The sequence below is a fragment of the Anser brachyrhynchus genome, assembly GCF_964034855.1.
Source record: "Anser brachyrhynchus genome assembly, chromosome: 16".
Taxonomy (NCBI): domain Eukaryota; kingdom Metazoa; phylum Chordata; class Aves; order Anseriformes; family Anatidae; genus Anser; species Anser brachyrhynchus.
In genome coordinates, this window is record NC_137734.1 from 5,360,671 (window position 1) to 5,387,893 (window position 27,223).

At 41.4% G+C, this 27,223-nt stretch overlaps 2 protein-coding genes across 2 annotated transcripts in view; one reads left to right on the plus strand and one right to left on the minus strand.

Moving 5' to 3' along the window:
* On the plus strand, positions 1-26,660 carry LOC308178919 (uncharacterized protein). The gene is made up of 3 exons (XM_080558185.1): positions 1-21,867; positions 21,992-22,268; positions 25,633-26,660. Exons 1-3 carry the CDS (start codon positions 21,682-21,684, stop codon positions 25,695-25,697), a joined length of 528 nt encoding a protein of 175 aa, XP_080414311.1. The 5' UTR covers positions 1-21,681; the 3' UTR covers positions 25,698-26,660.
* GNAS (GNAS complex locus) overlaps positions 1-27,223 on the minus strand; it is a 151,928-nt gene that overhangs the window by 99,921 nt on the left and 24,784 nt on the right. The window lies entirely within an intron of this gene.

Genomic DNA, 27,223 nt, shown 5'->3' on the forward strand with positions numbered 1-27,223 from the left:
GGGAAGGGAGCAGATCTCAGGCTTCAAACAGTTCACGAAGGAATCCACAAACAAGATAAAAATTATTGCTGGAGGTGCACAAAAGGCTAAAATCTCCGCAAGAGGCGAGCAGAGCTAGCTTAGGGAAGGGGGAGCAGTAAATGTGCCGAAGCATCCACCGACAACCGAGTCGCTGTTACGTAGCTGCCAGTGTCCTGCAGCGTACAGATCCCTGTCCGAGCAGAAAACGGGTCTGGGTCTGCGAGGCTGGCCCCTAACAGCCGTCAGCCACCGCGCTGTGGCAGAGGAATTGCTGCCCTCCTGGTATATCCGTACCCGTGTCTTTTTAGGTGAACAAAGCACAGGGCAGTTGAACAAGGAAGACACACGGCTGAGTTACAACACTCCCATCTGCTTACGATGGAATGGAGAATTAGCTCATTGTATTTCAAATGTTATTCAAGTGTGAAAGGTTTAAAAGCTGAAATAAACAACAAAAAACCCTCACAGATTGTTAAACATGTCAACAGACTTTTTTTGTCTTTCTGGAACACGGTGAGACACAAGACATAAGACACTTCTGAAGAACCTGCGGTCTCAGGAACAGGAAAACAGAAAGAAGATATCAATGTCAGTATGGCAATAGTGCCTAAATAATAAAAATCCAACTACTTGAGGGTTGACAATATTTAAGAGTGTATTGAAGGACACTGCTGCATGTTAGGCAGAAATATTTTCCAAAAATGCAAGACAACATGAATGTGGACGTGGATGAAAGAAACATTGGAAGACTTATGTCTACTGATTCAGTCTGCACTATTTCAATTAATGGGATATCAGATTTTACACCCATAAAATTGTGCACATTGCACACTTACAGATGAAATCTAGATTCTCTGATAATCTTTTGGTGTCTAAATAGAACAGCAGGCAGCCTCAGCTTCTGTTGCAGATTTTTTTTCCCAGTCTAAAGTAAATGCAAAGACTCCAAGACACCAACATGCATCTAGTTTACGGCTTTCACAAATCAATCAATGTAACAAACAGCAACAACAACAAACAGGGAGTTTAGCTGTGTGAAACAATATTCTCAAAGTGAATAACATTTTATGGAATATTTATGGGGGAAAGTTGCATACATCCATAATCCACTTTATTCTATTTGATAACTTTACTTACTGGATTTTTAGTCTGATTGGCCTTACTTCTACATTCTAATGAAAATCATCAGATCTCTTATTTTTTTTTATTTTTTTTTTTAAGGAATTTCAGTGCAATTCATTCCTGAATTCTCCCTCTACAGCTTTCACCACAAAAACTATTCTCTGGCATCTGAGACTGAGGGAAGATTTGCAACAATAGCCCGATCCTGTAAATAAAGTTATTCTCTTCAGTTGTGCAGTCCCGTTGATTGTAATTTATGCAGACTTTGCTCTTCCAAGCAAGGACGACTATATAGCATGATTTACAAATGGTTAGAAAAATTCAGATATAAAGTAAAACTAGACTATCAATGACAGAACAAGTGAGAGAAAAGTACATGGTCCATTAAGCTTCCCCCTGCCCTGTATATACAAACTTCTGTCCTTTTAAGATTTACATACAATACCTGTAGGTATAACGAAAATACTTTTTTCCCTTTTAATACTCTCCCTTTATATTTGACAGACCATTGCATATAGCTATTTCAATGCATTTTCTCTGTGTTAATCTCCCTTACAGTGAATGAGGACCTTCACATGTGCAAGTAAGAGACAAACAAATTCACAAACATTGGCTTGAAAATGTAGATGCAACAGTTGTTCTTGGAGTTATTTATTTATAATTTTCTTAACAGAGATTTTGATACTGCTGAAAAAATGCTTTTAACACACACGCTTCATGCCTTTCCATTCTTTTATTTTTCCTAACTAAATGGATAAAACTTTCATCTTCCAACCCTGACGAAGCACCACTGTTAGCCCCAGTGGATCAGAGTTGGGCTCTGAGTTCACTAGTCACCCTTTGTTTTCACAGGCAATTGTTAGCTCCAGATCAGGACGTTCATCTTACAACACAGATGCCCCCCAAACCCTCCAGGATGACAAAACCCCTTATTTCCTATTGCAAACAATTCACATTTGTTAGGAAGTTGAAGGTGCCGAGCACTTTGCATGCCCCAGCCTACAGAAAAAAAAGAAACAGTTAATTACTTTTCACGCAGGACAGTTGCACGGCTCCTTACGGGATCACGCTGTCCGCAGTTAACATGACCTCATAAACTTTTGGCTGTGAACTGCGGGGGTGGAGTTGTGACCAAACCAGTGTGCTCATTTGGAAGGGAAGATAGAGACTACATCACGCTTGAGCATCCCTTAGCAACCGGAGTCAAATGGCAATGCAGCTTTTGAGGAGGCTGTCAGCCTTCGCTGCTACTGGAATAGCCTGTGTCGCAGTTCGTGCTACAGCAGAGAAGACAAAATTTCTGGCTCAAAAAGTAAAAGCAACAGTGGTGATTTAACCATACGATTTCCTTTGTTTCCATTTATAGGGTATAGCTTATTTTCAGCAAGCCTTTTTAATGGGAGGATACAGAGCTCAGTTAATCTGGGGAACACGTGAAACAAATGGTTCTTATAGCAACACTTGATCTCCCACTTTAAACTCTTTCCACATGAAAACCCAGGCTGTAAACTTTGTAACCATACTCTGTGTGATATCAGGATTTACCTATGAAGGGCCAGGTGTGTGTGAAAAAAAATAATTAAAAAAAAAGAAAAAACACTCTCCAATTTAAAGCCATCAAGCAGGGGCGTCAGTGTACAGCAAACTTTGCAGCACTTCACTACTAATCTCAAAGTGCAGCTATAGCCATGCATCTGAGTTACCTCCTCCACCCAGAACTCACACCCATGAGCCTGTTCCCCTCCTAAGATTTTGGGTCAGAGCTGCTAATCATGTTAAGGTGAAGGCTCAAGGGGAAGATAGTTGAATCTATTTTTCACTGAGCATTTGCAACCCTATAATTCAGCTAAACATACACTATTGTAGAATAATGTCTACACATGTGGTGGTTTTTTTGTTGTTTTGTTTGTTTGTTTTAACTATCTGTTCTTCCCCACTCTGTGATTTATTTGAAATTCATTATCTTTGCATATCTTTGTAAGAAATGAAGATTTTAGAGTGGTTAGGTTTTTTCTTTTTTTTTTTCTTCTTTTTTTCCTCTTGCTAAGGTTTTCAAGGGATTTAAAGTACTGGGAAAAAATAAACAATGAGTGAATTTATATTCGAAAGGTGCTGAAAAAGTTCCCCCCCCTTACAAAGCACCTTTGAGGATTGCAGTCTTTTGCAGAAATAAGAAATAGCTGTGATTTTTTGTAAGCAGCCTGCACTACTCAGTGCATTTTTGCTGTCCTACATACTCACAGTGCTGTGGCTGGGCAGCACTAGCAGGCTTCCTTCTTTTAAAAGTAGGCATTATCTCTGGGACAGATGGACTCTTTCAGTTAAAGGACATTTTTTAGTAGCACATGCTGTATATTGATACTTCTCTGCTTTGAAGTCTCTTTATATTTTTAGCTTTAGAAATGCAGAGCTGTGGGCCTTCATCGTAGGCCACAGAAGTGACTGCTACTCGAGTGTCAGACCCATCAATCTCAATGCATTTAATCCCCAGTAAACGTAGTCTTTTAGGTAGTCTCGTATGAGGATTAATTTAGGATATGGTTTAGACTTGGATCCATTTTTTTTAAATCTGCTTTGAAGACTAGAAGTGGCCCCGTGGCCCCTCGCACTGAATCGGGCCCGCTGCTTGCACCTTCCTTAGAAGGAGGCATCCTCCACGAGCTATCGGCCTGCAAAATCCTTTGGACTCTTGGAAGAACAAAACTTGGTGATAAAAAGGGAGACAGTTTCAAAGTCTCCACGTTACCCTTTGACCTGCTGAACAAGGAACCCTTGAGTAATCCCAAGCCCATTTAAAGGAGAAACAAACAAATTAAAGCCAAACAATAATCTAAAAAGGAAAATCAAAGCAAACAGATTGGAGTTGGAGCAAGAATCCAACATGCTTTTTTTTTTTTCCAGTTGTTCCTTCTGCAGTGACCAGAAAAAAATCACTTTAAAAGTATTAATAGGTAAACAAGATTGGAAATTAAGCCATTATCAATCAAACCCAGGGAGGGCAAACCAGGGTCATCAAGCAGAACGACAAGTTTGTCTGTCATATGGGAAAGAGCGAGCCTATCTGAATGCAATAAAACGAGCATTGTCAGGAAGAAATTAATGCACCACTAATGTATTCAATAAAGAACAAACACAAAACATTTAAGTACAGATACTCCAAAACAAACAGAATGAAAACGAGATACTTCCCTCCCTGGCAAAGAAGAAGAATGTTTCCATACAGAAATTCTAAACTTGAGAGGGATTTTTGTTTTGTTTTTAAATAAAAACAAGCCCAGAGTCTACTAACAGAATTAACCGAGACCTTCCTTTAAACCAAAGAAAAAAAAAAACTTGCCTCCCTCCTCTCACTTCGAAGCTTTTTCTGAGAAACATTAAAAGGGACTTTAAGGAACTCATGGGATTATGGAAATAAAACTCTGAGTAATAGCTTTTCACCTACTAGCTTTTCTTATTTTCTAACTTTTTTTTTTCATGATATTCCTTCTCACTACTCATGCATTCTGCACCGTACTTTGTAAAGAAAAAAAAAACAAAACACAAACAACTCTTATGTAACAACAGTACAAGCACATCCTAGCTCTCCGCATAACACATATGGAATGCTGATTACAAAAAAAAATTGGAACATCTCGTTTCTGAGATTTAGTTTCAATATTTGTCAACATTCACGCCAGACCTACCCCTGACTGCAAACTTCTTTTGTAAAGAATTATTCTGTTTTAATTCTTGCTGTGTTTGGGTCACAAAGCCCACAGAAGTACTAGAAGCTGATGTTTTTCTAAATACCAGGTTACAGCTAGCTCCTGCAAGGAAGCACCAAGCTCCCGAGTCTTTCCTCTACCGTGGAGGTTAGCAGAGAGCAGGGAGGCTCCTGGCTTCGCCTCCCCAGCACGCGCAGCAGCGTGAGCACGCTGCGCCAAGCAGTCCTGGCACCGAGCGCTTGGCCCAGCCGCACAGGGTGGGCGCGGGGGGCTGCGCACAAGCCAGGCGCAGCCGGAGCCCAGCCTGCTCCGCTCTCCCGCAGCACGGCGAGCTCGCCCGCTGCACCGGTGTTTGCTTCTTACTGACACTGCATTCTCATTTTATGGAGCATAACAGGAAGGGGAATAAGAGGATTGTTAAAATAGTTTTTGTTAAGTTGTCACACAGGTTTTAATGCGCTGTAAACATTCCTCTCTTTAACTTTATTTTTTTTTTTTTAAATAGAACAACGCTCAGGTTTTCACACTCAAAATGATTTTATATTTTAGTGGTAGCAAATCGCAGTACTCTCAATACCAGGAGCCATTATTAGAGATGATCTGCAAGGAATAACAGAACTGTGCTTTTGCTCCTCCTTCTCTGCACTGCTAAAGGCCTGAAAGTGTTCCCTTTCAAAAAGAGTATTTTCTCCCATCTTTTTTCTTTACATGGAAAACTGTTAAGCCTAGATCCTAAAATTACATACAGACAGAATTATAGAATAGGGGTCTTTTGTACCCTATTTTTCCTGGAAGAATCTGTCTGTCTGGCAAAGTAACAGCATCATTACTTCTTAAGTGCCTTGATGTTAAATTAGAGTGCCCCACATACCCTAGGGCAATTGCAGAATTTAGACCCTTTCCCAATGCTCTAAGTAAGTCTTTCCGGTGTTTTTTTTGTTTGTTTGTTTTTTGTTTTTTTTTTTCCCTTTGATTTTAGCAACATATATAAAACAATCGATTGTCTCAAAGCCTTTAGGTATGCAACGGAAGACTCCCCTTGTCATTGCATCTCAGACACCAGCCAGAAGCAAGCACATCTCTCACCAGGGCTGTGGGAACCAGGCAGGAGTCCGGGCTCTAGACCCTGCTCCAGCCCCAGGCTGGCTCAGAACCTGTGGCCCAACACAGGGACTTTGCCTCTGCCACGTTAAACCCAGCAGAGATGCAGGATTGTGCCCTCTGATAGACCTAGCACAGGGTATGTCTTCAGCATTCCTTCTCTTCTATTCAAATAGTGTCTGAATTAACTTTGCTCACGGGCCTGCTCGAACGCTCACAGAAACCAACAAAAATGTCCATGGGAAAGAGGTGAGCTCTGGGATTAAGCAGTGGAACAGGATCCAGGAGACCTGACCTAATGTGGGCCGTTCGATCTAGCACGGCCACCGATCTGTGCGTGACCTCGGACAAACCACTTCCCCCTTCTGTGCCTCTTTTTCCAACTATCTTTTATCTGCCTTTGTCACATAAGTTGTAAGCTGCTTGCTTCCGATGTGTCTGCACAGAACCGAGAACCAAGGGACCCTGATCTCACTTCTGACCTTTAAGCCCTTCTGTTACATATTTCATCATAAAATAATTATTCAGAAAGGAAGCAATTTTAATAGGCTGTCTTCTTTTTATTAACACCTATTTTAACTCAGACGTCCTCAGGAACATTAAATGAAAATGTAGCCTCTCTTAAAACACTGCTTTTCTGAAATGAAAATGCTACGAAAGCTGCTAGTATTCTTTTGAGTCCTTCTGCCCTAGGCCCTCCAGCAAAGTCAGGGAAAGCCAGAACCAGCATGCTTGCTACATTCAAAGTATCAGACAAAGATATTTTTTATTTTGAAAATTTTTTGTTAAAATGCCTGCACAGTTTTCAGTCTTTCTTCATACACCATAAAGTACCAACCAGGGCAGAAACCCAGTGGTGTGTTCTTTTGCCGGTCACCTCCAGGTTTGCTTTACGCTCTTCGGTGTTACAATAACGAATTTGTTTTTCCATTGCTCCGTGCATGCTCTCTTGTCTGACTAAGAGTGACCTATTTGCTTCTGAAGCAATGGGCTTTTTTACAGCTTCGTCTCCGCTGTGTAAACAGAGAGCGCGTCGCACAGCTGAGCCTTGCTCCGCCGAGCGAGGAGCGCACCGCAGCCCCTCCGACTCAAAGGGACACGCAGGGTGCCAGCCCCAAGCCACACAGCCTCTGTGAACCTGGCCTGTGTGACCACAGCGCTGCACGTGGACACCCCCAGCTTCACCCGGTGGGATCACTGCGACATTTCGTAGCGCTTAGATGGAACTTCACCCTGCCCTCAAAGTGGCCGAGGAGATGGGATTTACGCCAGGGATGCTGCACGGGGCAGGGAACCCGATGGCTTTGCACCACTGCTGGCCCCCACAAGCCATGGTGCTCCGGCTAAACCCCCGGCAGCTGCTCTGCCAAACCATGCCCAGGAACCCTGAGCCCCGGGATGGGCATCGGGGGTGCTGGGGTGCACCCTTAACCCCCCGCCGGCCCACCGCGGCCTGGCGCGGGGAGCAAGGCCGAGCCCTCCTGGCACCCGCAGCCCCAGCTGGAGGCAGGGCCCTCCCGCATGGCTGAATTTCACACCCTATATATAAAATACACAGCCATACATTTATCCTCAAAAATTCTGTGAATCGGTGTTACTGACGGATATACTAACTCCATACATATGAGCCTTAAGGAAGATTTGTCCAAGGAACTACTTCCAGAGGAAGTGCTGGGCAGCCACATTATTTGTTTTGTTTAAAATGATTTCAGTCTTGATAATGTCTCTTTATCAAAACTACACATGTGCTGAGCATGCACAGTGCTGAGTGTTGTGAGGCATACAGGAAGGGGTGGATTTAATTTATTTCTTTATTATGAATATCGTGGTGCTGTAAGGAGTATCCAGGCTGACAGGGTGAAATAAAGCCAAACTTTCCGATGATATTTTGAGGCCTGAAGTTCCTGTGCTGCCTTTTCAAATTCAGTCTTAAATTCTGTATTCCTAATCCTCTGCTCTGGACCATCTCATGAATGGACATGTGTATTATTATAGAACTGAGCAAGTACCTCATAATGTTTTTCCATTAATATTCATTTGAAAGAAAAATGGAGTTTAAGCTTCCTGTTTTTGCTTTCCTTGAGTAAAGAACCAAGTGAGAGAGTGCATACATTCACAATTCTGACAGGCAAAAGGGACAAAGGCACACTGAAACACTGTGACACACTGCAAATATATCCCCATCAAAACGGTAACTCTGTCTTATGTTGTGAACATCATCCTGACTATAAGGTTTGTTTAAATTTATTTTATATCATACCCTCCATGGTGGATTAAAGCATTAGTTTTACTGGAGAGACTCAGTATCCAGTTGAATGATTACAGCCACAAAGCAGAAACAGAACCACCATGATCTACTAGCACAGATCAACTCCCAGCTCTTAGCCTAGAAATAATTTTTAATTCTCCACCCTAAAAGCTGGCTTGGAGGAAAAAAAATGGTTAGAAAGAATGAGCTTCAGACTCTATGAAAGAGACTGCAGTGGACAAGCCAAGTGGACGGAAAGTGCAGGGATGCTGTCTGCATCTAACAAAAACAAGCTACAAGATCAAACTGTGCAGTAAAGACATGCAAGAATGCTATTTTTTCAGAAATCTGTATATGCTAAGTACTGTTTAAGAGTAAAGTGACAAAGACTAGGAAATTCCTTGTCTCAGCTTGGCTTGCCTGGGATGAACAAAGGAATTCCCATTACCAGAGAGCTGAAACTAAGGAATTATTATATTGTGAAATGAAGACTGTGAAATGCTGAAGCAGTGCTTTCACTATCTAAGAAAATGGACTGCAGAATCTCACTGCCCAAGAGTGTCCTACCCAAGGTCTGTTTACATAAGCACCAATGAGAAACCTGCAGATATGAGCAGCTGACTCAGGTGAGAGGTGGTAGAAGTACACAGATCTACAGGCTGGATCCCAGCATACCAAACTGGTCTGCATACAGACAGGAAGATGGGGCAAGACATGACAATAATAATCTACCATGACTTGAGACCTCCTGCCCTAGTAACAATTATGTAATTGTTACGGTCTCTTAATACTTGAGTAAGAAATCTTTTTATTGCATCAAGTTCTCGTGTCTGGACAGATATGCAGTGCGAATGAATCATTACTGACTAGCTTTGAAGACCCGAGCTGAAGAGCACTTCATCGTGTAAGCCACATATCTGGACACATCAACACTTATGGTCCAATTTTCTGGAGACAGTTCTTTGGGTATATTACCCTAGGGTATGCTGCCTGTGAGAAACTCCAGTATTCCAGTGGCATCCTTAAAGGTTTATGAAAGAAAGCAATATAGGCTTAGCAAAGGAACCTCTTAATCATAAACACTTAAGTCTTAGAATAACAAAAACAACAAACTACTCCCCCCTCAAAAAAAAAAAAACAACCACCAACAAAAAGCAAACAAAAACATATAAGCAAGGAAAAAATACAATTTAAAAAAACAAACAGGCTTGAATTCACCTCTTGGCCTGACATTACCTTTTGTTGGAGCCATGAGTCTGCCTCTCTCTAGACTGTTTTGCTTCTTTGTGAGAGAGCATTGCTTCCCTAAATAATTTGAACTCCTCTTCTGCCCCTTTGCTTTGGTTTCAATGGTGTTTTGTTTTTTTTTTTTTCCTCCCCAAAGTGCTAATCTACATCTCTGCAAAATGGTCACCATCTTACAAAATTATGTTGCTCAGTTATTTTCAATGATTCCCAGCTTTCTCATTTCTCCTCTTGGAGGTGCTCCTCTCCTTGGCAAGGATGTAGGGTATCTCAAATACAGGCCTATATTTTAATTCAGCACAGAGGTTACAGCACAGGACGAAGGATTCAGTGAAGGTTAAGGTGTTCTTAAAGTGTGTGTTCTCTAAACCACAGTTTGACTCACATATGCCCCCAAAGAATCATACATTAGCAATTATAATGATCTTTAATTAAAAAAAAAGAAATATGTTGCTGTTCTTACAGATAAGGATCTATAGAAATACTTGTATAGGTGCCATAAAAGTCTATTTTTCAAACTACATTTCGGTGGGGGAATATTTAACTACCTTACCTACATTGCTTGAATGCTACTCTAAAATGAACCTCTTTGAAGTTTTCTTATTAAAAAAGCTTTAAAAATTAAGCAGTTTGAATTATTTTTCTATGAACCATATAATCTTCTTAAGGAGCAAAAAGTTAACTTTAGCTCAAGTCATTCCACTTGGAAAAAGATGACAAAAAAGCAGTCGATTCATGTGTCTTGCCCTACACCTTCTCTAAATGTAACATCTAACCCCTGATTGTTACAATTTTTCATGGTAAAGCTTTCTGAGTGTTTATAGCCAGCAGACTCTGGCTTTTATACTGGAAAGTCTGTTATATAAATGTCATTTTCATTTATATCCTCAGTTATAACAAAGTCATTAATGCAGCTGATTCCTAAGAAACCTTATATTTTAGCAACTAGTCCTAGCTGTGGTACTGCATAATGTAAACACGTCTAGCACACAGCACAAGAAAATCATACCTCGGAGATGCTACATTTTTTAAACCAGAGGTAGAGGCTAAATTCACACACCATTCTTGATGTAAGTATCAATTGTCAAAGAGCTAGGTTTTATTTTCAGAGAGCCACAATCACCTAACTACATTTTGTAGTTGCACGCAAGTGATTTTGTAGAGCAGAGTTATCAAATATTTGGTACAGACGGACAGAAGAAATGACGCTGGGTTGTGGCTTGGATCCTAAGGTCATATAAGACTGGAATTTGGGTTTGGATTCCACAGTGCTGAAATTGCTCTTCAGAGATTCCATCTCTGTTGAAACCAGAACCAGAAAAAACTCCTTTCTGTTTTTTAATCCTACTCAAACCCAAATATTGGAAGCACGTTAAGATCTATGAACTAACATATCTGGCCCCTTGCCATTTGCTGCATTAATATGCCATATTTAGCCCCATTCTCTAATACTCAGGCATTTAACCTGTTACCTCCAGCCCTTTCATCCACATCCAGTATGCCACTAAGCAACATGGCTTTGCCCCTTTTCTTTCTTTCTTCCATTTCTGTTAGCTGTTTTACACACATTTAATGCGGCTATCCCATGGCACTGGGAAAAGTGACTGTTAACTTGTGCTCCCTCTACTGTCTGATTTGCTTGCAGCATTTGCTTTGCATGAACATAAGCAATGTCGTAAAGAAATTGCAATTTCTTCTGAGAGAAAGATCTATTATTTACTGCAGCATTAAAAGTTACTATGTTAACTTGCTTAAAATGCATGCATAGAAAATTAAGTTCCTAAACATACAGACCTTCAACTAGCATATCAGCTATCCAGAATTCCACATATTATAGACATTTTGTCTTGATCTCCTGCGAATCTCCAGACTGAAATGAAGGAATCTCATGAAGCAACTATGGTAGCCAGGATAAAGTACTTCAGAACTTCCACGTAGCCCTAACTTCCATCAAAATCAATGTAAGTTGCAATTACATCCCCCCTTTAAAAGATCAGGCCCCTTAATAATGTGATTATCAGACTAGAAAAGACCTCGATAAGAGATCAGGAGGCTGAGTTCCAAGTCCTGACCTAGGGATTTGTGCTATGCTTAGCCAGACCCGTGGCTTTTGCTTGACATGGCTCTCACTCCACTTCTGTCACGGAAAAAGCATCTTCATGTTTTACATTGGCAGTAAGCAGCTGTAAAGTGAGGAGGGGAGGAGGAACAGCAAGACTTGGTGCCCCTTCTGTGGTGATTCCTTTTCATGAACAACATGGACGTTTTCCACTGCTTCTTGCAAGGCAGATCAAAGCGATGAGGACAGATTTAAATTGCAATTAGAAGCTCCTATCAAGCTCTCTGAAGCTCGGACCAGAGAATAAGCCATGGAGTCAGCACTGTCTACAGATCAAACAGTGAAGCAGAGCAGCTGCTCGCTGCTGGAGTACTGGTTGGGGCTCTCACGGGGCTCTCAGCGATGACGACGAGCAAGTAGTATCCTCTCCGTACAGTGAGGAACATCAACTGGACGAGCTACCGTACGTTTGTGGGTTTTTCACCTGCGATGTGACCACAGGGCCACTGTGGATGTGGAGAACTCTAAGTGCAAACACCACGGGTCAGGTGGAAGGCTATCTATGCAAAATGCGTGCATCATGTGCAATATATCCTGAAGATATCTGATCCGTTGTGCATACGGTACACCGAGACTGGCTTTGTATTTCCATGTGATGCCACAACAAGGTAACATCTGTTTAGAAGTGACAGTTTTGCTTGATTACTTTCAGAAATAATTAATGTTTAGCATACTATAGAGGAAGTGAGAGGTTCACATTGTTTTTTAACTGAAATGCGCATGAAAATAAATTCTAATAAAAAGTAAGCCTTTAAGTCTTTGTTCATATTGGCAGGTAAACTGGCTGAGTATAAAAGCCAATGGTATGACTGACTACCTTACCTATGTTACAACTGTTACAATAAATAGGTATTTCAGAATTTGCTTCCTTGCAGAAGAATCCTTAAATAGACTTTGTTAGAAGTCTTAAAAACCCCATACTTTAGGACACATTTCCTGTTTTCTTGCTGTATTTAACTACACTTTCAGAATGAAATTTACTTTTCTTTAAATAAAGATCCAAAAATCAAACTTTAAGAGTATGGAGAAGATCACGGAAATCTATCTTGCTGATTTCAATGCACTGAAATTGTTTAATGAATGCCCACAAATCTTTATAAAAATCAAAACAGTGAACACATTAACAGATTAGCATTATGAGTATATTTAGCCCTCAGACATAAAAGGCACGTCTGCATATTACCCAGAATGGAAAACTTCTGTAAGTAAAACTCAAATAATAATTAAATCCCAGTTCATTGATTAGTTGTGTCTGTTACATTCTTCTGCCTGCTTTTAGATTCTGAAAAGGATCTTACTGACATGCATTTTCCTCTACTTCCTTTAGCACTGTGTGTGGTGGGGCAAATTCACAATGCAAATTCATGTAAAAGTATGCAAACTGATTTTTTATAGTATATAATCACCAACTTTCAGTGTTGATCAGCAGCTTTTATACTACCTCTAGTTAGAAGTGCATATCAAATCTGGTATTGTGCAGCCTTTGAATCTGAAATGAGTGCTTTTAAAGAAACTTATGGGCTACCTCACTTAGGTTTCCCAAGTTTCTAGATGAGCAAACTAACCTTCCCACCACAGCTCAGAACTCCTCTTTCTATTTTCAGCATCACTTGTCTGTTGACTCCACATACCAGTTACACACCTTCTTAATCCTTCATGTAAGCTTTGCAACAGCTTTATAAATTCCTTATTGTTTCTTACTGAGAACAGCGATGTTCCCCTTCCCCCCAGCTGCTCAGCTGCAGTTTTCATTTACAGATAGAAAACAGAGCCTGTTTCTACAGTAAGTAAAAAAAGAGTACACAGTCTTGCAAGCCCTCCTCGGTGAAAGTCTCCCCCAGTACTTATTTTAAGAGGTGAGGCTCTTGTATTACAAAACTGGTTAGAGCTGGACAAGCCAATGGCACTCTGCAGGAGAACATTTATGAAACAAACTGAAAAATCATATTTTAATCAGAAGTCAGACATGGATTCTACTTCAACTTGATGTATTTGAAACAACTCTGAAAACTAAATTCATCTTCTTAAACCCTTTTTTGTGCACATTTTTTCTGTAATGAGTGACAGGACTTCTTCATACACAAATATTGGGAAGGAACCAGATTAAGCTGATACTCAGCTGGAGAAAAAATCAAAAGCACCTAAAGACCAGATTTCAAAAGGTATCTTGGTATCTAAAGATGCAGGTAGACCTCTGAAAGGGCTTCCAGGTGGATCTGTGTGGATCTATTTATTTTTCATACTACCACAGTATCTGCAAAAGAATCCCATTAGGAACTCCTCTGTATTTTTACGCAACTAAACACCTCTAAAAAATCCATGTTATACAACTCAGGATCTACATTTTATCTTTAAAAGATTGTTCAGGAACACAAAGCTACAGGAGCTGCAGTTGATGCAGGAATACGTATGTGTTCCCACGTTCTGGGCTGCAGTGGCAACCAGCTGGACGGGGCTGCCTGAGTCCCTCCTTGGCATGCTTTTTGGAGTCGGACTTCAGGCTTCCGAGCTCTTTGCATACATTCAAAGAGGGGAGGTTTATAACTGCTCCTCTTTCTGTTTGCATATTTTAAACGAGCACCCACAAACGGATACTTGGGAAGATACTTAATTGGGAAGCTTACATGCTATACATATTAATGTACAGCAATGCTAATGCTGTATATTTAATACATCTAAGCAGAAAAGCACCTGCCAGCAGGCACAGCAATTTTCTTGTTATTTCAAAGTACTATTTCTTAATATTTACTGATTGCAATTGGTATTCTGTTGTTTATTCAGCTTTTTACTTCCTTTTTTTTTTTTTGTATCTAGAAGTAACATGTTAACTAGAATCCCTCTGCACAATAACCTATGCCTTCCTTTTCTTAAATGATCACTACAAATCTTCTAACTAATGTAGTCTATAATACAACTTGTTATGCAAGTATATTTTTGCATTTACCAGGGCATGATTCTAAGAAATATATGAGTGTGTGTGTGTATATATATGATATTATGTGAGCTTGAAATAAGGATTTACCCACAAATGCAAGCACAGAATCCAGCCAGAGGGGATTCAGTGTTCCCTCAATCATCCAGGCACCAACGTTCATACCCAGGCTAGACATCTGTACGTAATTCTACAGAAAACTGCCTTATTCACCAGTAATCTTCTGTTGTAACTATCAGCTCTTTCAGAAAGCTGTGAAAATGTTCTTTCTGTGGCCCTTATCATTTTCAGATTAAAGAATTCACCATTAGTTACAGGACCCGTGAGCACTAACTGTAAATCAACAAGCTGTATGTATAAAATTAGCCCTTACAATATCCAGCCCAAATCCCACAAACTGCTCTGAACTTTTTCTTCCTTTTTTGCCAGTTGTCTATCTTTTGCAAAGCTGCCATCATCTGCTCTCTTGCAAATTCATGGTTTTCAGGGGGTTCTTGTTTCTGCTGCCTTCTCAGATTACAATTTCTTTTGTGTTAATTAAGCTGAAAAATTGAAAGAATGTCGCTGACTCTACAAAGAACACAAAACAGGCTTGCTTGAAAAGCTAAAAATAGATTGCTCTGTTCAGAAGACAGACTACTCAGTCTTCAAACTATTTGTACAATGCGAATTAATTGCAGATGGCCAATTCATTTATTTAGACCTCTGTGACAGAAATGAAAGTGCTACTGCGACTCACTATGTGCATAGAGCTCCTTTCAGGTAGTTGGGTCTAATCAAAAAAAGAGGTAGCACATTTTTTATTTTCTGGAAGTCAATTTGTCAAAAAGTTTTTTGATTTGATTCTCTCTCTCCAACATCCCGGTCTCTCTCCCAGCAGCTAGGATTTAAGACATGACACTGATGTGCACTAACTAGGAGTTATGATGGCCGGTACACATTTACTTCTAGCATTCACAGTATATGCTGTAAATCAGTTACATCCCTGTGATTAAAAAAATATTTTATAATCATGTAAATGTTGCAAGAACACCTAGACTATTTGAATTATTTGAAATCAATGCTCTTTTTTCCCCTCAGTGTTTGTTTTAAAAAGCATTTTAATTTCCTTTTTTTTTTTTCTTTCTTCCTTAAAAGCAAAGGAAAGGATTTTTTTTTAAAAATGTTATTGATTTAACAGGAGATAATTCAGGAAAATCTAAATGGAAGCTGATATTCCATCCTGGCTTTTATTGTTAGATAAATGGGAGGTTTCCAAAAATACCATCTATTAACTAGGGTGTATAAACTGTAGCCGTGAAATAAAAATACCATTGAACGAGATAAATTGTTTGGGAAACAGAATGATCTGTACTAGGACTTTACAGCAGATCCTGAACAGTGTGAGGCCTCTTTTGTGCTAGAAAACTAGAAAGTTGTCATTTGGGAGTCTAAATAATGCCAAGAAAAAGAAACTAAATATCAGAGTCCCTTTCCTCCAACTCCGGTGTCTATCCTTTGCAATTTTACTACTTAGCAGTCTCTAAATCCTTGTTTGCAGTCTTACTGGCTTGAAAAATGTGCAAAAGTTGATCCACACAGGGGCTGAGCTAGCAGGGCTGTAAGAAAACCTCCCAAGAAGCTTCAGGTGGTATGATATCTAGCATGCTGATAGTATCACAGATATTACATTTTTCTGTTACTATTTTAAATAACATAATGTTGCTGTCTGCATTTCAAAGTAGTGATGTTACATCTTAAGTCTTTAAATAAAGGCTGGTATATTTAAAGGCATCCAGTCTTACAAGCCAAAAATACAGCTTGATGCAGAAATGAATTAAATTTTCTGCCTAGACAAGTGATAATAATCTACTGAAATTTAAGTACCAGTCTCCTCCACTGTTTAAGCTCCATCTGAAATACTCTTCATGAAGTTACTCATACTTATCAGTTATCACAGATTTAAAAGGGGGCAGACATCATCCCTACCCTATATTTTAAGCTATATTCCTTTGCTGCAACTTCATTGAAACTCTCATCAAGGTCAAGGGAAGTAACTTGTCTTCAAGCAATACAAAACCAGCTACGCAGTTAGGCTACAGCTGTAAACGCATCTTCCTTCTATTTTTATGGACTACAGAAAGTTTAGAGAGAGCTACCATCTTCCTAACAAGAAACAAATCCTTTCCTAAGGAAAGAAACTTCGCAGGATGCCTCTTAAAGATGAACTCTGTCCTGCACATTTCGTGCATTTCCTGGAAATGCAGGCGATACCTGAGATGGAGCAGAGGACAATAAAGCTGCGAGATAGCAAAGGTCACCTGCCTTCAGCTCCATCCACAAACCAGGCTGAGCCACCCGTCGGGTCAATCCAGGCACAGATTCACCCAGGTTTGGGGAGGGGGCACCCTGTAATGCTGCTGTACACTCACGCAGTGCAGTTACATGTGCCCCCAGTCCTCGGAGGATTCGCAGCACAGCTCACTCACCCTGACGGGGTCCACAACGCCCTCAAACCACTGTTTTTGCTTTCAGCCCCAGCTGAAAACGAAGCCGCGGCCTTCAGCGAGGCCAGGCCGCAAGGAGCACGACCCCAGGCAGAGCGGCAGCGCCCGCGGCTCGCCGAGGTTTACTTCTGCAAATGAACTGACTTAGACAGAAACTAATCTTGGTTGAAAAGTGAAACGCTTGGCCACATGCGTAGAAGAGGAATTTGTTGTTGTTTTTCAAGGCATGCAGTAAGGAAAGTGGTATCGGGGAAGCACCATCAGACCGCAGCGGCATCCGCCAAGCAGCCCTCTCCTACTGGTGACTTGTTTTCTGCTGTAAAATGAACCGGCATCACCAACATCCCATTCTTCTAAAATGACCAGAAAATATTAAACTACCCATTCACAGAGACTGATCCCATCGCTTTTGCTAAGAGAAGCAAAGGGCAGCAGATTGAAAAATAAGTACTAATAAACAAGTGCCTGCTGCTGGAGAACGGCACTACCCCAGCAGCAAGAGCTTGAGTGAAGACAGCGCGGTCCTTGCATCCTTGAGGGCAAAGCGTGTTATCAACGCTCCCATGGTGAGCGACCAGTCTGTGCCTTTGTACTTCTCCCATTCTTCTAAATTTTCCATTCTGGATTTATTTATTTATAAACTGTGGTGGGCCAGACTCTGTAGGGATCGTGTCCTTACACAGGCACATGGTACCTTCTCTCAAATGAGAAACATCTCTGTTTACTTAAGCTATTTTTGTTAGACATATTTTTTTTTTTCTGGTTCTGAAGAGTTTTGCCTTGCTTGCTAAGTAAACACCAACATCTTTGGCAGAAGCACCACCCTGGAGTGCCCACAGAGTACTCTGGTAGACCTCATAAAGGTGACATATATATACATATGTTTAGTGCTTGCTGAGGCGAATCGTGTCAGCCGAGGTCTTTCTAGTAAATAAAACACTTTCAAAGCATTAACTAATAGACTTCTAAAACATTAATACTAGCACTTAGGAAATTCATACAGAGTATTTCTCTTTCTATGGGGACTGTGCCCGGCTCTGTGCTGCCTGCTCCAAACAAGGCTCACAAAACACGGGGAAATGCTGCACCATCTCCTGCTGGCACCAGGCGAGGACAGGAGCTGACACCAGGTATAAGCCAGGACAAGCTGAGTCCCAGAGCACCACATCAGATATTGGTCCTCTCAGTGCTTTCCAAGCCTGGTATGATCTGCAAAACCTCCAGCAGAACAGATGTAGCACATCGCAATTCTCCGACTGCAAAAGCTCCTACACGTTTGTAATGAGAACAATGGTTAAGTGTCTGTAATTTATTAATTTCTTTACAGGATACCACAAGAAGGCATGTAAACTGACAGCTCAAAAGGAGGAACATCACCTCAGTTTTCAGCAGTGGCTTCTTCATTATAAAGCCAGGAAGTTATTTTTTGTTGAGCCCTTAATGAAGGATGATAAAATATCAGTGTCCGTATTTTAATTCTGATGCTTCATGAGAGGGAAGGGGGAAAAAAAAAACACAAAGCATGCGAGACAGAGATGATTTAAATAGCGCTTCAGCATTTTTATCCAAATTTTTAAGATGCTGGACTAGCAGGAATTCTAGTACTTCTCTCTAGCATTTTGACTATGTGTTCTTAAACACTTTTTAAACCCGGAGGAGTGCTACAATTTAGCACCTCTCCAGCTGACAGCACAAAGAAAAGGAGAAGCATCAGAGCACTCGTTCTCTGAACGGATTTGTCCCTTCCCCAGTACCCCACGTTGGCCTACTGCAGCATCTCTGAGACTACTGAAGGAGAGTGAAGTCAGAGTTTATGCTAGTTCTTGCATATCTACAGCCCCTACCCAACAGAAAGTTGGCCCTCTGGATATAATTAGAGCTCAAGGAATAGCCTGTCTTTTAAACCACAAAGACAGAGATCAGGTTCCACTATTATAAAAAGGAGAAAAACCTTATTTGTATAGACTGCAAGATTTCTTAAGTATAGAAAATGAAGATATGCCACGGTTACTCAGGATGACTGAGGATCTGCAGCATTTATGTTTTCATAGGTTGCTGTCTTGTTTTTATTTCCGCATCAGGTTCCATGAAAGGAGCATTTTCTTCCATTTTGTTAAAAAAACAAACCATCAGATAAATATCAACATGGTTAAACTAAAATAAATCCATCATCCTGTAAATTTTTAAATAACTCAATACACTGTTATGTTTTGAAATGGTATAAGACAAATTTCTCCTCCTCTATAATTCAAAAACAGCCTTAACCAATTACTTCAAACTTTTCCCCAAACGAGACACATCTCCTTTGGCTCAACATTTCACATGAGAATTTTCAAGCCAAAGGAGTTTCTTCCACAGATGAAATTGGAAATGAGAGATTAAAATCGCCCTAATGATAGGTACTTGGTTATGCCTTTTAACTATGGACCCATGCCCGTATCTCTATAATTGTGACAATATTTTTCCAAGCAGAGTATCGTGTTGTATGTAACATTGAAACTTCCTGGTCTCCACTCCTTCTCCTCCGCTGCATGGTTACCATCTTATTTTTATAAGCATTCCATTCTGGGGCTGGCCCTTTAGCTCTGGCAGAGCCAAGCAGCTTCTGCTTTAAAGCGGCTATTTTGCAACTAGCTGCTGCTTGCTGCATCTCCCTTTTCCAGCCAGCAAGTACCTGTAATGTTTTCCTCTCCAGCTACTGAGAAACCAGCACTTTCTCACAGGTGCTGGCCCCTAAAACAGTGCACCCGGTGGGAATAACGAATGGTGACCAGGACCACGCAGGGAATTGTCAGGGTGGGCTTTGTTTCTCTTTTCTTTTTGGAAGGGCTGCAAAATGGCTGGTTTTAAATGCATTCATAAAAAAAATAATACTAGATTCACATCCTGCTCACGCTGGCACTATGCTGCTGGACCAGTCAGGCTTGCATCAAAGGGAAGTTTTCATCGCTGCTCCAAATCAGTGGATAAACATCAGGGGAGCCACCAACAGCACCACCAGGCACTCCTGGCCACTTCTGGCTCAAAAACAGTGGCCAGCAGGGCAATGACAGCAAACTAAATGGATTAAATGCTTTAAGCAAAGTACCTACGGTATGATTATTTTACTTGGGCTGTTCTGTAGTGAGAATCCAACCCTTTACAAATAATAATTAATGTTCTATTTTTTTTTCCTTAAAAACAAACGAGTGAATTTAGAGCAGCCAAAACTCTTTGTATTGCCTGGAGGGGAGGTCTGCCCATCCGGGCTGCCAGGGAGGGAGGCTTTTTCTTAAAATTAATTGCCTACAGGACAAAGCAACTACCTTGACCTAGAGGAAGATGTGGTTGTTTCCTTCCCATCATTTTTCTCGGTCTTTAAACTGCTGTAGTCAATCATCACATGCTCTGAAGTGCACACAGGCAGACACTAAGAGACAAATTCAAGCACGGTCCCAGCCCCAGAAGCACCTCAGCCTCCTGATGCACTGAAGAGCCCTCAGTACATTTTCAGCTGATCTTCACTCCAGATCAGACATCTGCACCACGGCAGTACATCATGGATTCGTAGCAGAAGTTACTCGCTGCTCTGGCAGGCAGTAATTAGATTACACGAATTACAGAAACGACGGGCTGGTTGTCTACTCACTGTACGGGCAGCCTGGAACGGCCTGGATAAGAGCAAAGCGTTCAGATTAGCACAGGGATGAGCTCAGTGTAAATCCAAATAATACCAAAATAATATGTATTAATGCATGATGCCTCTGAACCAGCACGCTTGCTATTGCAATGCTTATCCTCTGCCGGCTATTTCACCAAACTGCCAACATAAAATGTACCGTGTACGAGGCCGGCTGCTCATTTGCTTTTCTCAGCATCACACCTTCCACATCGTTCATGCTTTTTATTAGAAAACACAACAATATGTGGGAAAACCCCATGACCATGCCTGCATGAGCACTGCAGGCGTACTGTACGACAGCGACCACAACTACAGTGCTCCAGACGCTGGCCTACAGGCGAATGCAACAAGCATTCAGCTTTGCTTATAAAGCTCCCATATTTAACACAGCCACAGCACGTAGCTTTCAAAATCAGAGCTGGGTTTTCCCACTTAGGGGCAGCCGATCTGCTGCCAGGGGGCCATCGGCCACCAGCGCTGCATCGCGAGGCAGTCGCAGCTGTGTTGCCTCTGCACCATATCCACTTTCCAGCTTGACTGAACCCGTAATATGGCTAGCGAAACTTTCAAATCCTATCTAAAGTTGCATTTCTCCAACACAACTCTCATGGCAACGCAGGGCTTTGTGTATTGGGCTCACAGGGGATGCACGAATCCATGGAAGCAGTGTGTGAGAGGAGCGCTAACGGGCGTCTCCCTCGGGCTGCACGAAAGCGTTTGAGTAACACGAACGCAGCTCCCAGGGGCTCTGCCTCGGCCTCTGGCAACAGCTGTGGGTGGAACTGGAGAATATACCATAGTTTTGCACATATAGGAAGCTCGGAAACGCGTGCCAGGGATGGAGGGCGAGGAAGGCAGAGCCGCTGCCGGCAGCTGGAGGATTTTCACTGCCCAGGGCTGTGCATCAGAGCACGGCCTCCTCTGCACGTTTGGTGATGCACAGTGCATTTAGGGATTCTCAGTCGAGCAGCCTATCTGCTCCCAGAGTCGTAGCGGCATGAGCAGAAGCGCGTATTTATAAACTCCACGCAAAAAAGGCAGGATGAGTAGGACCGGGGCTCTCCAGCTGCAGTTCTGGTTACGCCAGACAGCTGCTCTGTCAAAAATGCTGGGAGAAATGCTTCATTTCTTCACAGGGGATGCCTTTTCATACTCGGCAGGAGTCTGTTTTGGCAGCTACATGCTGCCCAAGGGAGAGATCGTAGAGGTGATGTTTAAGATACGGGAGGTATGCACTAGATACCTGGCTATGTATTTCTGACTCAGAGGGATTTGCAGAGAGGAGAAAAAAAAATATCTGGGTAAGCACTATTAACCGCCATATAATCATGACTGCATTTTTTTTTTCGCAGCTGTTCAAGCAAGCAAACCCATCTCGCACGACTCCTGAGCTTGCAGCCCCGCATGTAGGGCTGCAGCTGCACGAGACCCGGGCTCTGCCCCAGCCGTCGCCCACCGACCCAGCACCAACCCAGCACCAGCACCGGTCAGTCCTCGTCCTCGTCCTCATCCTCAGCAGCGACAGGGGACGAGGGAGGAGCTCCAGAACTAAAGCTAGCATTTCAGCGAGGGCCATCCTCAAGCCACAACAGAACCGGCACAATCTGATGGGAGAAATTGGAATAATAGGTTGGTACTGTCCCTCGGTTCGGGCAGCAGCATGGAAACAAACTCTTTAGGTAGCTCTTACATCTGAAAGCCTTGCGTCACTTTAGCAAATGTTAATTGCATCAGTGGTTTTACTGTAGCAAGTTTCTTTTTCCTTTCCAGATTTCTAAAGCCTTAGGAATATTTCAGAGGGAATCCTTCCCAAATATGCAAACAGCAAGTCAATGCTCAGAGTTTTTTGCCAAGCTGCCCTTTCCCGACATTTCTCACACACACAAAAAAAAGCATGATTAAAAATAGTATTAAGAAAAATAAATAAAAAACAGAAAGGGACTAGAGTTTTGCAGGTCTAGTACTGCAAATAGCTAATCAAAAATCATTGCTAAAACAGCCATACGTTTCCCTGTCCAGCGTGGCCTTCTGATGATAACGTGCTCCCTTTTAATCAGAAGTAATTTAAATGCCTGCTCCCGCTGCTGCTCACAGGAAAGCAAAGTGCAGCACTGAGGCAGCAGGATCAGACCTCCAGCGAGCTTCTGAGGCAGCTCCAGCTCCTGGGAGTCTTCTGGCTTGAGACAGCATTTAGAGGTTTTTATTATTTGAATCGTGTCAAGAATAAGTTGGGTTTGTGTTTTTTTCACCAAAGACACCCAGCATTTTCCTTGTTTTAATTAATTAACTTTCCCTGAGGGGAAAAAAACACTAAGGATAAGTAACAAATGTCATAATTGGCATCTTACTAATTGCATTCCTTCTTTTATTTAGAAATACTATGCTACAGCTTCTCAGAACACAAGTTTTCCATGTGTCATTTTCTAGCACTTAGAAAAATGTTAAAAATTTATTTTCATCATGATTTAAAAAATTTGATTTTTGAAGTTCAAAACCAAATGATCAGGTATCGCTTTCTCCAGTCATTTAAGGTTCCCAAATTTCTATTTGTGGTTGCTGCTATCAAATTCCCTACTTTTCCTTTAAATATAGATGTTGCAATTGCAATGTTTAGCACTACGGTTACAGTTCACATTCAGGACAAAGCTGACTCCTTAGCACTCAGCCAGTATAAATGTACAGAATGATCTTCAGCTATATCTTAACCATTCTCAGGCATTTCTATGGCTTTTAGCACAGAGTTTACAGTAAGACTGACAAAATAAAGTATACTAATGTGATAATCATGTAATATTATTTACATGAAAACTCTGATCAACTATAAATTCATTAAGAAAATCCTACAACAAAATTATGAAAAACATTAACAATATCCATCTTGTTTTTAAAATTCAAAAATTTAAATATTTAGCTTATATTAAGGCTACATAAAAAATTTGTTACTATAATATAAGGAAGAAGCAAATCGAATAATTGTAATTAATAAATTTTAGGTATCCCATCTTAAATTTGATATTTTAAATATAATTTTAAAAGAGAGAGAAAGAGAGGGATGTTTCCAAGGAAAAATGTAAGCATCAAAAAGGTTGACTCAACTCTTCCCCCCCCCCCCTTTTATAACATGCAATAGGAAAAGGTTACCAGGAAAAACAGTAATTATCTTAGAGATGTTTTACTTTGCAATTACTCTACTAATTTTTTCTAACAAAATATAGTTCTTCTGTTAACTCTCTAGAGAACAGTACTGGTTGGCTACCATGCATCCAAAAATTCTGCTTCTGTAAAAATCATCCTGAACAAACAAGGAAAGCAAGACCACAGCTGTGACTGTCCAGATGTAGAATATCTTTGTCATCAAAAACTAGTATTTCACATGTTCTCAAAACTGTCTTACCATATTATCTATATTAAACAAACATAGTTTATCTGACATTTTAATAACTTAAGTTACCCCTTTCAAATAACGTGGCAAATTATCACTGTACTCTAGAATCTGATACTTACATATTTCTAAAAATTATTTTAGAGGGTAGTAAAAATACCCATGAACGTTTCAGTCCTTATTGTGTATGTTTGCAATGATATCTTCACCATAACACCTTTGGCAGGAGTGGGGAGTTAATTTTATTATGTAGAGGTAACATAGTCAAAGGATTGATTTCTTTAAAGCTCAGGCAAATGAAAAAAAAAAATGATCGTGGAATTTTGTCATCTAAAAAACCATAATCCTAAGAGAATCTTAACTAGCTGTTATCAATTACCAACATGAAGAAACACATCACCTGCATTCCCAAAGTTGGGAAAACATAAAATGTTAAAGCAGTTATGAACAGGAGCAGAATAACTCAGAAGATAATGCTAACAATTTAATCTCTAACAAGTTAACAGAGCTTTATGTGGAAATACAGGAATTTAATATACTATAGGTATTTATAGTACATTTTCTACACATTTACATTTACAGTATAATCACGAGACTTTTTAAAAAATTTTTTTTAACTTTCATTCTTGCACCACTAAGGCAATTTGGAATTAGACGTATGTATTCAACAGTCCATTAACACCACCAAAAAAAAAAAACAAAAAACAAACAGGTGACTAACCAATACTTCACTATTTCTGACAAACAAAATCTTTTTACCTAGACAGTAAAATAATAGACTTTTTAAATAACTTTATCTTGTGCATACCCATCTCAAACTCCTTCACAAGATTTATAATCTCAGTTTAATTTCTTTGCAGACTCCCAAGGGACTAATTTCAGTTACATTTGAGCTGTTTTCTCCCAGTTTGGATTTAATAAATTAGGGAGGGCAACAAATATTAAGTATGTAAAAAGGTAACAATTTTAAAATGACAATTCCTGGAAAAAAACATTCTTTATGTGTTAAATTCCCTGAAGAACAGAAATGGCCAAGATGTGTTTCAGACATCTGACTATTAGTCAACTATTGTTAAAGTGATCCAATTATTAAATAGGCAAGAATTATTTATTTTACTTATATAAACTATCCTTCTTTGACAGGTCTGGAATAAATTAACACATCCACATGTTTCTTTGCTTACTATGCCAAGAAGAATGACTAATATTTTTCTATAATAATATTTTGATAAGAAAATGAATGTTCAGTTTATATTTGTAATATGAGTTTCTGCATAGTTTTTATGAGCTGAATCAAATATGAAGTGGTCAAATTAGAAGGATTTGAACAACCTAATTTAAAAACAAAACAGCTTTGCTCAAATACAAAAAGTATTTTCTTCGCTACTTTATCAAATGAAAGCATATTTGGGCTGTCAAAAATATACTGGTTAAAGAATTTAGACAGGCTTCATCTGAAGTACATTTAAACATCAAAACTAATTTAAAATGATCTAGAGAAACAAGCTGTGGAATGTCCAATCCTCAAAAAAAAAAAGAAGTAATTAAATGCTCAGGGCTTAGCTTACTAAATACAATTACGGACATCCACCTCCTTCCTCCCCTTGCCAGATAAAATGCCCTCACCCGGCCACCTCCAGCCATGGCAGGAGGACTCGCAACACCTTGGAGGCTGACCCCAGACCTGGAAAAGGGGGAAGGCATCCATCCACCTGCATTATAACGCCATGCTTTCCAGCTGTGTTGGTAAGACACCAACACAGACCCTGCAGCGGGCTCACTCCTCACACCTTCCCCTCCTGCCCACGGACACGAGCCCAGGGCGCAGGGCGAGGGGCAGCCCGCGGACCCCGCCAGACATCGGGGGAGATGTTACAGCACGCTCCCCTGCAACGCCCGGTGCTCCTAACCTGCGTGACAAAGTGCCAGGCGGAGAGCTTCAGATCCTCAGTTCCAAAAAATAAAACTAAAAGTGAGAGTCTGATTGAAACCGTAGTTGCCTCTACACTAAAGGAGCTTTCTGTTTTTCCCTACCCAGTGGCTGGGGCAGCTTCAGGAAACAGGTCTGCCTGTCTGTCACAATAATTGTTTCTGCCTCAGTTATCTAGTCCAGTCAAAACAAGCCAAGTTCATAGCCAGAGCTGCAAGAGATTTCGAACAAGATTTCTGCGAGCCCCCCTGCAAGCCGAGCATCTCCCTGACACCCAGCTCGCCTCACCCCACTGCTCCCCGGCCAGGACCCCCGGGCCCCTCAACACCACCAACCCCAATACGCAACGGGACCGCTCGGAAGAAAAAAATCCACTCAAGGTCTCCCTGTCCTTTCCTATCACACAGCTGACTGCTCCCTCCCTTCGCCATCGCGCGGTCCCCTGGAGAAAAGCCTGCACCTTCCGGGCCGCAGGAAGCAGCGCGGCCCCACTGGGGCTGGGGCCCCGGCTGGCTGCTGCCCTTGAGCCGCTTCTCTGCGGCTCTGTGCGAGATTTATAATCCAGCTGGCTGCCTGGCGGCTCTGCCAGAGCCGGGGGGCCGGAGCGGGACGGCAGCGCTCGGGTCTGCACGCCTGGAAGTGACCGAGGGTCTTGCAAAGCAGAGCAGGACCACTGTCACAAAAAAACAAATAAAACCACCCCCCCCCCCCCCCAAAAAAAAAAATACCACACCTAAAAAAGATGAGGAGAAATAGAAAAAAAAGTGAAAACCAACCCTGAAAAGCTTTCTAGCTGGTCTGTCCCCAGACTATGCAGGAGGCTCAGCAAAAGAGGAATTTGTCCCCCACCCCCTCTGGCACAAAGTTGCAGCACGCGCAAACAAACAAAAAAAAATCCATAAAAAACGCCAAAAAATACCCAAAGCTCATCCTCTGCAGTGTACAGGGTGCCTCTTTAATATTTTCAATCTGCAGAGGGATTTGCTTTGGGATTTCTTGCCGGTGAAGGCAGAGGGAGCAGGGCAGGAGCGGATCAGAAGGGAGAAGTTCCCCAGAGGGTTTCAGAAGTTACCGCACATGTATTTCACCAGCGGCTATTTTTAACCCGGCGGTTGCTATTTTTACCAATGTCAGTGTTTTCCATGTGTTGAACTCTGTCCCCGCGCAGGCTGTGGGGCGCTGCGCCCCGGCCCCCCCCCAGGCGGCCCCCAGGCTCCCTGCTCCCCCCCGCTCCTCCTCCCTCCAGCGCTGGCGTTGGGTTGTGTGCAGCAC